We start from the raw sequence: 14,013 nt of genomic DNA, 5'->3' as shown, positions 1-14,013 counted from the left end.
AAAGGGGACGAAGCCAACTCCGCCTCACTCCAAACAAACCGCATTCACACGACTCTAAAGAACAAACGAAAAGGAATAAGAGCCATGCAATGCGTTTACAGCAAATTGTTCATATTATTCAAGTTTATTCTTATTAAATGCCTAATGTTGTTCCTACGTCTTCAAACGGTTGTCTGTGGTACGATAAAGGACCTGCCCCGGGCAATGTCTATACTTGAGGAAATATAGCTCGATAGATCAACTGTTAGTGTTGGTTGATCCCGATTCTAACGACTTGCATAAATGCATTTATTTAACAGATGTCGTTTTTGAACTTAGAAATATTTCGAAATTTCCGTTGTCAAGGAAGTTGAGATGCAACTCTCGCGATAATTTGTTTTTCAAGCTGTTTATGACCCAGATTAAATGGCTACCAAAGTGCAGGTTTTACACGTTGGGGCATAAATTGCTGATTGGTGATAGATAAGACTTTTGCGTATTCTAATAGCGCTTCATAGTAGAGTAAATGACACGCACGTTTTGCTGAGAGTCGCTTAGTACACTCGGCAACGAGAAAACGATGTCCATTTTAACCAAGAGAACAAGTTAACGTTAGCATTCAAGTCACAGACGAGACTCAGGGGATAGCTGAGGACTTCCGTTAGCAACAGTAGCAGGTACCGTAGCAACAGCGGACGCTTGTTTGTTTCATCGTTACAGCTAACGGAGAGTGCAAACGGCTGCTTTACATAGTTTACGGGTAAGCTGTATACACCCATGCTTCAGGTCTTCTGTACTATTATTTTTTGTGTTGGTTTGACAACAGTGTTATATAGAGAGCTTTAACATAACAGGTACGTTACTGTCTCTGACATTTTTCTGTTCGTTTAGTGATCAACAGAACGAACATCCACCATGAGACTGAAAACGTCGCTCCTAAAGGAATCCAAACATATCCTTTTTGTAATTATGTAACACATGTAATTCTGTGACAGAATTCCAGAACTTTTAATCGTAATTATTAGTGGTGCTATTTGAGGCAGTGATAGTATTTTCCATCCTTGTGTTGCTCTAACCTCTGTCCATTTTTCAGAAAACCCAATTTATTGCAGAGGTTACCACAAAAAAGGGTTTTAGAATCAGTTCATTACTAATAACTCCTTAACAGCTGATCACATAAAGAACTTGTGAGCTGCGTTGGCTGGACCACAGCAGATGAGCTGTACTCGTGCAGTGAGGATCATCAGATTCTCAAGTGGAACCTGCTGACCAGTGAGACCAGTCTGATTGTCAAACTGCCAGAGGAAATTTACCCTACTGACCTACACTGGTTCCCCAAAACTGTTGGTGTGAAGAAACAGGCCCAGGCTGAAATCTTTGTTCTTACCAGCACAGATGGCAAGTCTCTGTATTCTCTGAAATTTGACCCGAATGTTAAAGGGTTTATTTCAGAGTTCATTCATAAAATGAGTGGCCGTTTTTTGGTCATATCTATACATTTATTAGTTAAAGACATTCTCATGAAATAAATAAATTAAATAAAGTAACAGACTTGGCTATCTACAGGATGGCAATGTCTTCCTTAATTTTTGATTATTTATTTTTTTAGAAGACATAGGCACAATTCAAGAGTTATTTATATTTAAGGGAAATAATCGCTACCAATTTGATACTTGTAGGATCCAGTAGAGTCCATCTGAATTCTTCTTTTTATGTATTCAGTATAAATCTGTGTCTAAAACTCAATTTTTGTTTTGTAGATTTCTAATACCGACCCCTTGGTTGATACTATTTGTGTGACATGAATCTGTCGTACATGTCTCTTCTTTGGCCTGCGTTAGATGCAACACACAGAATATGGATGTACTGTTATGGCAAGGCAATGTGTGGTCACAACACTAATGGCAGTGTAGGGTTGCATAAACACACCCACAAACTGAAGCAGCAATTTTCTCTGGCAGAGCAGAGACTAGTGAAAAGTGTTACGATCCATTTTGCAACTTTCCTCTGCTTCTTGTCTTGTTACGGTTAAAAATATTAGTATTGCAAAAGTTATTGGTTCTGCAATGGGAATAGAAACAGAGTTTTATTCATTTATTTTGACTTCACTGTTAACTGAAACACTGAAAGCTTTCTTTTGCTCCAGATTAAAGTTTTTAATCTGGATTCTTTGTTGGATTTCCTATTAGATTGTATGACATACTTGAAGAGAAAACAGTCCACCTGGGTTTTATTAGTTTTGAAGACTTTATATCTTTGGGATTTCCTAACCTTTTTTGATTAGTTGGCCTTCTTTCCCTTTTACAAGTTTATTTGTGATTTTTTTTTTTTTTTTTTTTTTTTTTTTAAATGTATGATGCTAAGCAGTTTCAGCGTTTTAAATTACAAGCACACATGGTATTGGAGTTCGTATAATATTTCATTCCTATTAAGCTTGATATTGTAAATTTACTTAATAAGCGTACTTCATTATTTTGGAATCCCCAATATGTTCACACTGTTAAGGCACAGAATTGCATAGCTCATACGTGGCATTTGCTGGAAATTATATTGTATGACAGATTTGACACAAGGAGGGTACGATTAAGTGTGATGAATATTCTCAGACTTTGTTTGGAAGTCTAGATGCACTGCCAGGAATTTCTCAAAGGACCAAATATAATGAAAAGCTAAATTAAAAGGGTCGATTGTTATTATTATTATTATTATTATCACTATTTATTTTATTTTTTATAAGAAATCAAAAAATGAGGCTTTCCAGATAAGAGGCAAACAAACAATTAAGCATTTCCTATGTAGAATGTGGCTTTCTAATGTGCTTTTCGTTTAAGAGAGTCACTCAGCTGTACATGCCTGTTAAACTGACTACCTGCTGGATCAGTTACATCTACTTTTGTTGGGATGTCCAAATTTAGAAATGAGAGAGCACTGCAGCATGCTGATTTGCAGTTTTAGGTCACCAGAAATTACATAGAACATTCAGAATTTTTAATACACACTGCCACAAAGTATATGGTAGGCTACGGTCTTCAATAACTCTCCATGGCTGATCACCCTTTCGTGTCTACCGCATAGAAAATTGCCCTAATTCACCCAACAGAAGCCTTTTTAGTTTCACTCATTTGCTTCAAACCAGAAGTTTGTAATTTACTTGATTGGAGAGAATATAAATTTGTCTGTATTTGTGTGTTAGGAGATGCATTGGTAGTTATTGTGTGTTTTGATTAAAATACGTATTTATTTATATATTTTTACTATTTTGTCTTGGCCATTAAAACTTGTTTTCCATTACACAGTAACTAGAATTCCACAGATTTATGAAACTTTACTGAGTGAATTACAATGCTCAGTTCTGTATTTGAGTTATAAACAACTGAAAACACCAACATCACCCCAGGCCTAGTGTGTGGAATGGCTTTACACCATCTATGTGGGTTTTTTTTGTAAATTTGTTGCAGGAAAGTTCCACTTAACCTCAAAGATGGGTCGCATTGAGAAGAGTGTTGAGGCGCACAAAGGAGCTGTTTTGGCTGGAAGATGGAACTATGATGGGACTGCTCTTATCACTGGTAAAGATGACTAGGACTCATTTCCTCTGTTATCTGACAACTACTCATCTAATCAGCCTTTTTTCCTTTTTAAATAAAAATGAGAATCTAATCAAGCTGTCTTTAAGGTCTATTCTGGTTGTTTTTCTAATTAGCTGGAGAAGATGGGCAGATTAAAATCTGGTCAAAAAGTGGGATGCTACGCTCGACACTAGCCAGCCAAGGTAAGGCTTAAAACCTTAATTTCACTGAAGCGGAGCTGCAAATGTGTATCTAGTGCATGTGTAAAACTGTACACTTTTCATTTATTATTTAAGCGCTAAAATGTTAATTAGCAAAGCAAAACGCAGATCAAACTGATCAGGAAAACAGTTGCACCTGTAAAATTTCTATAGTTAACAAAATGCCCAACTTTTCCTGATGTGTCTGAATTGGCCCGGCCTCACTTGAAAAAAGACTTTAATCTCAATCAGATTTTTACCTGAATAACAGATGATAATTAATAACACTATTTGCATCTGGGAAAAATCTGATTTGCTGGAGGAAAAAAGCAACACTATACAGTTAGTTCCATATGGTTTTGGGCAATGGCACTTTTTTTTTTGCCATTTTGGCTCCATGCACCATCACAGTGGATTCCAAATCAATCAATCAACTTGTGAATGAGTTTAGAGAGCATGGACATTACTAAATGCCGTTTCTTCCCTTGAGATGCACTGCAGACCTTTAGTACTGCCATCTTCAGTCCTGCTTGTTTTTGGGTCACTCTGTGGGTCAAGTATGCTCTGTTGAGCTTAGATCAGGTGTCAAACTTGGCCACTGAAGAATATCCCGTTTCGTTGCCTTTAGAAACTCTTGGGTACCTTTTGCAGTTTGTTTCAGGTCATTTTCCCTTTGCACTGCAAAGCGCTGTCTAATTAGTTTTGGGTAATTTTGTTTTATCTGAACAGACACTACATCCCTGCACACTTAACACCTCATTGCGGTACTTCTTTCAGCAGTCGCATGATCTATAAACACTAGAGGCACAATTCCACTACCAGCCATACATGCCAACGCTATAACACTGCCTCCACCATGTTTGACAAATAATATGGTACGTTTTGGATCATAAGCTATTTCTCTCCTTCTCTGTACTTGACTAGGTCCATCAGTCTGGTAAATGTTGATTTTGGTTTCATCTGTCCAAAAATATTTCACAGAACTTTTTTAGATGTTTTCCAGCAGTCTTATTTAGGCTTCTTGTTTTTTGAGTGTAACCAGCAGTTTATACTTTGTTGTAAACCCTCTGTATTTACATTTATAAAAACTTCTCATGATTGTAGACCTTGACAATGATATGGCTAAATTTTGAGAGTATTGTTGACTTGAAGTTGAACTTATTGTGAAGGACGAGTTTTTTTGTTTATTTGCATTTTTAACAAATGAAAGAATTTTAAATCTTTTCCTTTAGTTGTCTTCTGTAGTCTTTCATACTGTTGGTGTAGCTGAGCTGGCCAGTGCATTGCCTTTTTTTTTTTTTTTAAAGAAAATAACAGATTGTTGATTTGTCCAGTATTTAATTTTTTTCTATTTGTCGAATAGATTTTTTTTAGGTTTTTCAGTTCAATGATGGCCTCCCTCACATGCATCGACAGCTCTGTGGCCCTTACATGAAGGGTTCAAGCGAGTCCACCTCACTTGAGGTGAGGTGCAAACTATTTAGTTTGCATGATATAATAAGGCATCAGACCTCACCTGGCTGTGTAACTGCTTGTCAGTCAGTTGTCCATTTTCTTTTGAGCAACTGAAAATGAGGAATGATATTAAAAAACTGTAATGCCCAAAGAGTTTATGCAGTAATTTCGTTAAATTTCTCAAGCTCAAGCTATAAGTCTGCAATTTAATCATGTATTATCTTACAAAATACACTGTGGTGGTATACAGAGCTAAAATTACCAAAAAAAGTATAATTGTTCAAAACCTTATTGACCTAACTGTAGCCCTTCTCAGACATGAGATGGCTATCAGTGCTTGCGTAAACAGTGTTTTAAAGACATAAAGGGATTCCAGCAATATTATTATGTATTATGTACAAGATTTGGCAGCACAATAAGTAATATAAAATATAGTAGTTCAGAATGCGCATTAATGTGCAGAGCTCTTTTGATTTTCTAAAGCTTCTGCATTGATTCTGCTGTCATTTGATGCTACAAGTATGCAATAATCTCAGAAGAAACAAGTGAAAACAGTAAACTAACTTTTAATCTTAGTCTCTTGCTTCTGTTAGAACTCAAGTTAAATCATCACTGACAAAACTTGTTAAGCTGACATGTCACAGACTCTGTCCTCATCACATTTGTTAATGTGATTGCAGACTTGTTGCTTGTTGTGAGTGATACCAACAGATGTGGTCAAACATTTACATACACCCATCATGAGCATGAATGTCATAGTAATTTTGGTCTTTTAATGATTTCTCTGAAATGTTCTTTTTCCAGGTGGGAGTCATTATACAACATATGTGTTTATTGACTTAAAACAAAAGAATTGGGGAATTGGTTGCACAAGTTTGAAGTAATGATGGATTTTCCCTCATCCATGCAGGGTTAAAAGTATACATATAGGCTCAAATGTATAAATACACTCACTTAAATCTTTTACTGGTGATAAGTGGTACTGAAGGTTCTGCAATGTCTACAATATTAACTTCTCATTAGTTTTTATGATTGAATACACTTGGTAGTTTCTCTCTGCCAACATAAAGATAATTTGTTTAACAGCCCTCATTGCATTGACCATTCCTCAGAATAATAGGAAAGTCTAAGAAAGTAAGTGAAGACTTAAGAAGGATAACTGTATATTTACACAAGTTGGGAAGGTTTCTTGGAGCCATCTCTAAACAACTGCAGAGTCCAAGATTATCAGTTTAACCAATTGTGTGGAAATACAGGTTATTTGGATACGTCACCACTTTGCCAAGGTCTGGAAAAAGATCAAAAATCATCCCCCTCAGATGATTGGAAATTGTTCAGGATGTTCAAGAGCAACCTAGGAACCACCAGGGTTCATCCTAACATGAACTGGAAACTGCTGAAACACCAAGATCTCTGTCCACAGTGAATCAGGTTTTACGTTGCCATGTACTGACAAGTAAAAGAAAAAAGCCACTGCTCCAAAATCCACATCTTTAAACTCAACAGGAATTTTACAATATGGAAAAGCCAAATGCCTGATGGTCAGACGAGATGAACAGTGTACGAACAGTGTAAAAACTGTCAAACATGGTGGTGGTAGCATCATGCTCTGGGGTTGTTTAGCTGTCAGTGCTACTGATACATTGCACATTGTAGACTGAATAATGAAGAAGTAGAACTACCTCCAAGTTCTTCATGTCACCTCAGATAAACAGCTACACTTGGGAAGAATTGAGTCTTCCAACAGGACAATGATCACACACATCAAAACTGGTTTAGGAATGGATAAAGCAGGCTAACATTAAGCTTCTGGAATTGCCTTTCTAAATCGTGGACCTCAACCATATTCAAAATTTGTGGACTATGTTTAAAAGCTGGAACCATGGCAGGAAACAAACCAATTTAAATGAACTTTGCTAATTTTTCCAAGAAGAGTGGTCAGCCAAAATTAGACCAGAAGCTTGTTAATGGCTACCAAAAGCATCTGGTCAAGGGCCAACTTGCTATGGAACATTTAACCAAATATTAGTGGTGGTATATAACCACACCACAATGTGTAGTGCCTCATGTTTGATAGATTTTTAGAGTTTCTCCCCCAAGACCATCTTAGAGAGGCAGAGTTTCTCAGAATTAAAGGCACAGGTTTATCTGCAAAAAACTACATCAAAAAATTCTGTAATAATTTCAGAATTTTCAGTGTAAAATTTTAAAGAATGAATGAATTTGTCGTCATCTACAGTACATAATATCAGCAAAGACCAATTTGTGTGAACCCAGTTTGTGTGCCATTCACAGATGCAGGTTAAAGCTCTATCATTAAAAGAAAATACATGAACACGATCTTCACCATCTTCTCGTATATGGTAGCCCACTTTTTGGACATTTTGCTCTAAAGCCCATAAAATGCTTTAAAGCAAAATGTCCATCCAGACTGAATGGCTTAATTGTAGAAAGGTGTGGTTGTCAAACTGGGCTTTCTGCAATTGAATTTGGTTCATTATAAAATGCAACAAATTAAGTAGACAACAAAGAAAACTCAGGACTGTTGAACAGCTAGGATCCTGTATCAGACAAGAATGGGATTCCTCTCCCAAAAATCCAGCAGCTGGTCTCCTCAGCTCCCACATGTTTATAGACTGTTGTTAAAGGAAGGGGGGATGTCAAACTGTGGAAAACATGCCTACCTATTTTTTGTGACTGTGTGGACTAGTTCATAGAGAATTTACATTATAATACACTAACTAGGCATGTTGCAAAGGTGACGGACTTCAAGCGGAGTTGAAAGAAGTGTGAAACCGGGATGCCTATTTGGCTCTGCTGTCCGTTTTCAAAACAGAGTATAATCAAGGCTTAAGAAGATAACCATGCTTAGCACTACTAAAATGTGAGTCCGTTTTCAGGTACAAGTTAAAAAAATAATAATTAGAGGCACTATATTTTTTTTTTTGAAGTGGAGTTTTACTAAAAGCCATAAAAACCTCCAGTAAGACTGATGCTAAAGTTCTTTCTCTAGCATTCAGATCTTACTTATTAATCACTGTGCAGTTAAACTCAATAAATGTAACTGTTTTGGGGGGTAAAAATTGGCTTCTTGGTGAAACTGATTGTATGCCACTGCTGAATGATGGGTGCTGTGGAAAACCTGGCTGGGGACTGGTGATTGAGCCCAGTATGTAGTAATGTTTTTTTCTTAGCGTTTGGGGATTGAGCTGTACATTTGTGCAACACCTGGATTTTGTAGTATTTCTACAGATACACACCACCCTCCACATGGCACCCAGATCACTGCAGGTGTTGATTCTCTTTTGTGGCTACAGCTTCACAAACACACACACGCACTCACATGCACAAACACACACACAAACTCTCTCTCACACACGCACATATGCACAAATTACAGGAGCACACTGTTCTGGGTACTATGACCCATTTTATGAGAGAGCTCTAGGAAGAGGTTGGAACAGAGTAAGAGCGAGGAAAAAGGAACTTGTCTGAACCCCTCTCATCGCCTTCGTCAGATTTGGATCATGTGACCATTTGGCATTTGTGAGAAACCCCATGCACCTGGAGTAGGGTTAAATGTCACCCCCCCCCACACACACACACTCTCACAGATTCACAGCCACAGCTCAACACACGCTCTTGCTCACACAGACACACACTTGTGCTTATGCAGTAGAAGTTAGACTGATTTTCTCAGCTGGTTTTCTTGTAAGTGAAGCAAAGTGCTGTTACGTACACTGAAGGTGAGATTTCTGATTGAGTATGATATCTTTTGAGAGGAGGAATTGGGTCTGCTTCATCCTCTAGCTATTTTTCACAGCAAATTCTGATTTGTAAATGAGAGAAGGGGGCATTTGTACACAACTCTGTGCTCTTGGCTCATGATTAATAAAAGATTGCTTCTTTCTTCATCCTGTGTTTTTGGATGTCTTTCCAGGATCTCCTGTATATTCTGTGGCCTGGGGTCCGGACTCGGACAGAATTCTCTACACTTCAGGAAGACAGCTAGTTATCAAGCCTTTACAGCCCAGCGCCAAAATCATACAGGTACACAAACTTTTTCTGAAGAAGCCGACAGACTAAACTTTCTCTATCACTCACACGTTGCTTGAGCGCAAATTCACTGACATTTACAAAGGCTTGTAGGATTTAGACATCAAAATATGCTATTTCATATGTATATGAAAACCAGTTCCAGATCATATGACCTCTCAGTATAGAATAGTTTTTAGTGAATTATTAACTTGAAATTATTATGTCAAAGAGAAACAAAATTGAGTTCTCCACTTAAATAAGTCAGTGAGGCCATTAATATCACAAAAGACACTGAAACAAGAGAAGATATTTTTTCTCTCATCTCTGCTACACTATACTTAAAGGCTTATAAGAAAACTATTACTAAGCTATTACTGCACATAAATGCATACACGGGCACAATGTCCCAACTTCATTAGATAATGAAGTTGGGACATTGTGCCCGTGTATGCATCTGAGATCTCCTGAAGACCAACACGATGAACTAAACAAATGAACTCCCCTCCCTCCTCCCCCACAGACCCCCTAACATCATACTCTTTGACCTTTGCACTCCCTTATACAGACAGCAATACAGAATATTTACCTGTGTCTTCCTTGGGTACATGGAATAAGTAACCAGTGTACAAAAAATAAAGTGTGTATACAGATTAGGAACAGAATGGTACATTAGGTCTGGTGAGATAAGGCTGGGAACAGGCTCTCTGTTCTTTGTTACGCTGTAACACATGATGTTAAAAGTAAGCTCTCAGTTTGGCTAAGATGAAACAATTCATAAACTTGTAACTGTGGTCGTGACCAAATAATAAATTCCATACGGGTGCTTATTCCAGCCAGCTTATTTTTATCCTCCTTTTGGACAAAGGAAAAGTATAGGAATTTGTTAGAGATCTCTTCAAACCAAAATGTTATGTGTTGATGACATTATTATGTTTCTAAACTTAACTTTTCCTCCCCCCCCATTCTTTCCATTACTTGTATGCTTTCTCTCTATCTTTCTCTGCCTAGTGGAAGGCTCATGATGGGGTCATTCTGAAGGTAGACTGGAATTCAGTCAATGACCTTATCCTGTCAGGTGGAGAAGATTGTAAATATAAGGTCAGTGGCTTTTTGGTATATTTGTTGATGTCTTAGTAATTACTGAATACCTTTTTAAAACCATTTCCTTCTTCAACAGGTATGGGACAGCTTTGGACATCTGCTTCACTGCTCATTGTCCCATGACTACCCAGTCACATCTTTGTCCTGGGCTCCAGATGGAGAGGTGTTTGCTGTGGGCTCTTTCAACACCCTGCGGCTCTGTGATAAGACTGGAGTAAGTGAACCCATTATAACCTCCATGTATTTTTTTTTTTTTAATGTTGAAGATAGTATAATGTAAATGGAATGTCTGGAATTAGCTATAGAAGTGAAATGGAGGTTATTAATAGACACAATTTTGGCAAAAGGGTTCAAAACAGCAAATTTTCTTTGTTTTTTATGTTTTTTTTTTTATTTTTGCACTTACTCAGGCTTTCATAAACATAATTTTGTCCCAGTGTATTTTAATATGCCTGGAATGACATAAAGTGAACTTAATTTGAGATTTCTGGCACCTCTTACACATTCATCATCCACTGTCTTACCCATGTAACCAACAGGAAGTGCTGGAGGTAGGGTATGGGCAGGACTACAGTCCATCAGTGAACCACAATTTAGTTCAGTTCAATTCAGTTTTATTTATATAGCAACAAATGACAACATCAGTTGCCTTAAGGTGCTTTATATTGTCAGGTAAAGACCTTACAATTAGGTGACCTCCCCCCAATGAGCAAGTGCTTAGGTCACTGTGGAAACCGGTTGGAAGTGAGGGGAGGAAGGCAGGACAAAGACACAAGCACACACTTTCAAATCTTCAGTGACAGTTACCTTGGGAATATCAATTAACCTAATCAGTATGATTTTATTTGTATTTTAACTGTGGGAGGAAACCCACACAGGCACAGGGCGAACATCCAAACTCCTCATAGAAAAGCCCCCAAACCTTCTTGGTGGTAGGCAACAGTGCTAACGGCAACACTGCGTCTCCCACATTTTCAGCCTGATACATTATTTTTCTAATATTTAATAATAAATAAACTTGTATAGCATACTTTTGCTTTTTTGAAAATAAAATGTGGAAGTTGTTGTTTTTCCCCCACATCAGCCACTAACTAGCTAATCTCAACACAACCCTGGCACAAGGACACACTCAAATGTTCACTCAGTCTAATCTAATCTTTTACATTTGCCATACGTAATCTTTTTACAAAAAGTCTACCTAAGGTTGAATTTTCAGTAATACATGTCTCCTCTCTGGTTACACATGTAGTAAGTAAGTAAGTACACGCATTTATAGCATTTGTTACAGTCCCACAGGAAAACTTTGTGGCAGTAATCTCATGAAAAAGTATATATATTGAGTAAAAAAAAAATCAAAGTGTGTTTGCATGTGCTTAAGTTAATTCCAGGTTTTGATCACTTTTTGAGGATATCATAAAATTCATCATTTTAAACGAACTACTTGAGCAGCATGTTTCTCAAAAACAATTTAACTATTACCTTTCAGTGACATACTCTACACAAGTGATAGTTCATGAAATCAGAGTGACCTCAGTTATATGCAGCTGTTGCTGGAAAAAAAGGAGCAGAAGCTGTACAGCTGTACATCATCAGGGCCATGTACTTTTAGCTTTTTTTGTGTACTTTTTCCTTTAGTTTATGTACATCTCCCAGTGTAGCATTTATTTGTAGTGCGTGAAGTCCTTTTCCTCGAAACGTACAGTGTCTGTAGCACATTGTCAGCTTTTCCAATGCAGTATGGTTTACAGTGTGTAGCTCATTACAGGCCACGTGTTTTCTATACATCATTCATCTCTTTAAATCACATTAGGCTGCATGCCACATGTTCTTGTTACCTGGTGCTGATGGTAACTTCAGTAATGAGAAAGGAAATGAGAGAATGATGAATGGTAATTGTTGTTTCATTATTGCTGAACACTTGGCAGAGAGCAATATTACCAGTTCCCTCATGGGACGTTTAGGGCTTCTTTGAGTTTATGTTCAGATGTCACTGAACTGCTGCATCAGATCGCAGTAATCAAAACAAACAACCTGGGCTGGGATTTTTGTGTCCTGATCATCGGGCATTTCATGCTTCATTTTGATTTAATTAGGATCAAATGTCTTTTTTTTTTTTTTTTCTTGGGGTACTAAATCAAATGTGCTAGAAAGAGGTCCGGGCCAACCAATATTTCTTCTCTCCAGGAGTAAGGTGTGTGTTTGTATCTGCGTTGCGAGACAGATTTGGTATAGTTACTTTTGCTCTTCTGAACCAGCGATTTCAGTTGTTTGGGGGAAACTTGCCAGTTTATTGCTGCAGCTTAAGGAAGTGATTCAAATTAAGGCAGCTCATATCCATTTTGCCTGTGTAAACAAAACTAAAAATAATGTACTATTAAAATTACAACTTGCTCCTTTATTTTTTGTAATGACCCGAGTAACCTTATGTCCTCCCATTATGGGTTTGTTTACGTGGTTGGTTTGTTCCATTGTTTCATCATTGCACCACTTGCTTTGCTGTGGTGTGTCTTGGTTAAGGCAGTGTGATGATGATGATAATTATGATGATTATGGTTCTGCCCTGCTCTGACTGGAGGAAGGGTATGCATGCCTTCTCCTCCCTAAGCCCCTCAGAGACAGTGTGTACTGTAGCATGGTGTGGGAGGCTTGCTCAAGAAGAGAAGCGAGGTGGGGGTGCAGGGAATAAGGGGGGGGGGGGGGAAGAGTTTAGAAAAAGAAAATCCCCCTCAAAAGGTCACTCCGTCCGAGTCGCGTTCTATGTGTGAATTCAGACAGAAGGTTCTTTCATGCATCAGAGAAAAAGTTCAAGTTTTGCTTACATGTGCACCCTCGGCCAGTGTTGTATATTTATTATAATGTCATTGTGCATGAGAAGTTGCAGACAGAAACCATTAGCCGGTTACAAGTGCTTTACCTGTGTTGTTGCTGTGGTTTGTTTGCGGCACAGCAAGGGTTAAACAGCGTGAAGAGCCTTTTCAGTTACTAGCGTGACTAATGGGAAGGAGTTTCATTCTGTATCTGCTACAATGAAACCTTGCACTTTAACGTATTGCTGCTGGCTCAGCAGGATCAGTCCTGCAGATTTAACCCTTTCACCCTTTTCCAGCTTGGCTCTCCTCTCATTCTAAACTATCAGCTCTCGTCTACATTTTTACTTTCTCTCCTCCATGCCTTAGGGCAGATGTAGTGCATTACCCCTCTCCATTATCGCTGGAAAGGCTGGGTGGACACACGCAAATACAAAAGTAGCAAAAAAAAAAAATATTAGTCTTGCAGTTCCAGCAAGTCGCCCGTGGACTGATTGTACCATTTTTTTCTTAACAATTAAAAGATAACTGATTTATTAATACATATTTATTTCTTTTATTTAGACTTTTATGGTGCTTAGAGTTCTTTTGTGTAGAGAACTTTTTGTGTAAAGCACTTTTTACAGGAGGTTTAACATCACACAAGACACAAAGAGGCTCACTGTCCCTTTTACAAGATTTGGGAGACACAATAAGTCAGTGTCTGTCTGTGTGCCTGCCATAGTATATGCATGTGCCCACATGCCTGTGTGTGCGCATTTGTGTGCAACCATTGCCGTGCAAATGTGCCTGCGAGACAGCAGTCTATTTACGAGGCGCTGCAGCTGGTGTCTAGCGTCTGGACCCTGTCACGATCCCTGACAC

At 38.1% G+C, this 14,013-nt stretch overlaps 1 protein-coding gene across 3 annotated transcripts in view; it reads left to right on the top strand.

Annotated features, from left to right (window-relative positions):
• ift80 (intraflagellar transport 80 homolog (Chlamydomonas)) overlaps window positions 1-14,013 on the top strand; it is a 43,455-nt gene that overhangs the window by 984 nt on the left and 28,458 nt on the right. For 2 of the 3 annotated variants that reach the window (XM_031743987.2, XM_031743986.2), the window contains exons 1-8: window positions 50-739; window positions 871-931; window positions 1,156-1,377; window positions 3,438-3,548; window positions 3,683-3,751; window positions 9,144-9,253; window positions 10,250-10,339; window positions 10,419-10,556. In XM_031743987.2, the coding sequence (XP_031599847.1) occupies window positions 895-931; window positions 1,156-1,377; window positions 3,438-3,548; window positions 3,683-3,751; window positions 9,144-9,253; window positions 10,250-10,339; window positions 10,419-10,556 (777 nt within the window). In that variant the 5' untranslated portion in view covers window positions 50-739; window positions 871-894. Of the gene's footprint in view, window positions 1-49; window positions 740-870; window positions 932-1,155; window positions 1,378-3,437; window positions 3,549-3,682; window positions 3,752-9,143; window positions 9,254-10,249; window positions 10,340-10,418; window positions 10,557-14,013 lie in introns of those variants that run through there. The other variant, XM_039622652.1, reaches the window with a different exon arrangement.

Source organism: Oreochromis aureus, linkage group 14, assembly GCF_013358895.1.
Source record: "Oreochromis aureus strain Israel breed Guangdong linkage group 14, ZZ_aureus, whole genome shotgun sequence".
NCBI lineage: Eukaryota > Metazoa > Chordata > Actinopteri > Cichliformes > Cichlidae > Oreochromis > Oreochromis aureus.
This window is presented reverse-complemented; position numbering and strand designations above follow the sequence as displayed.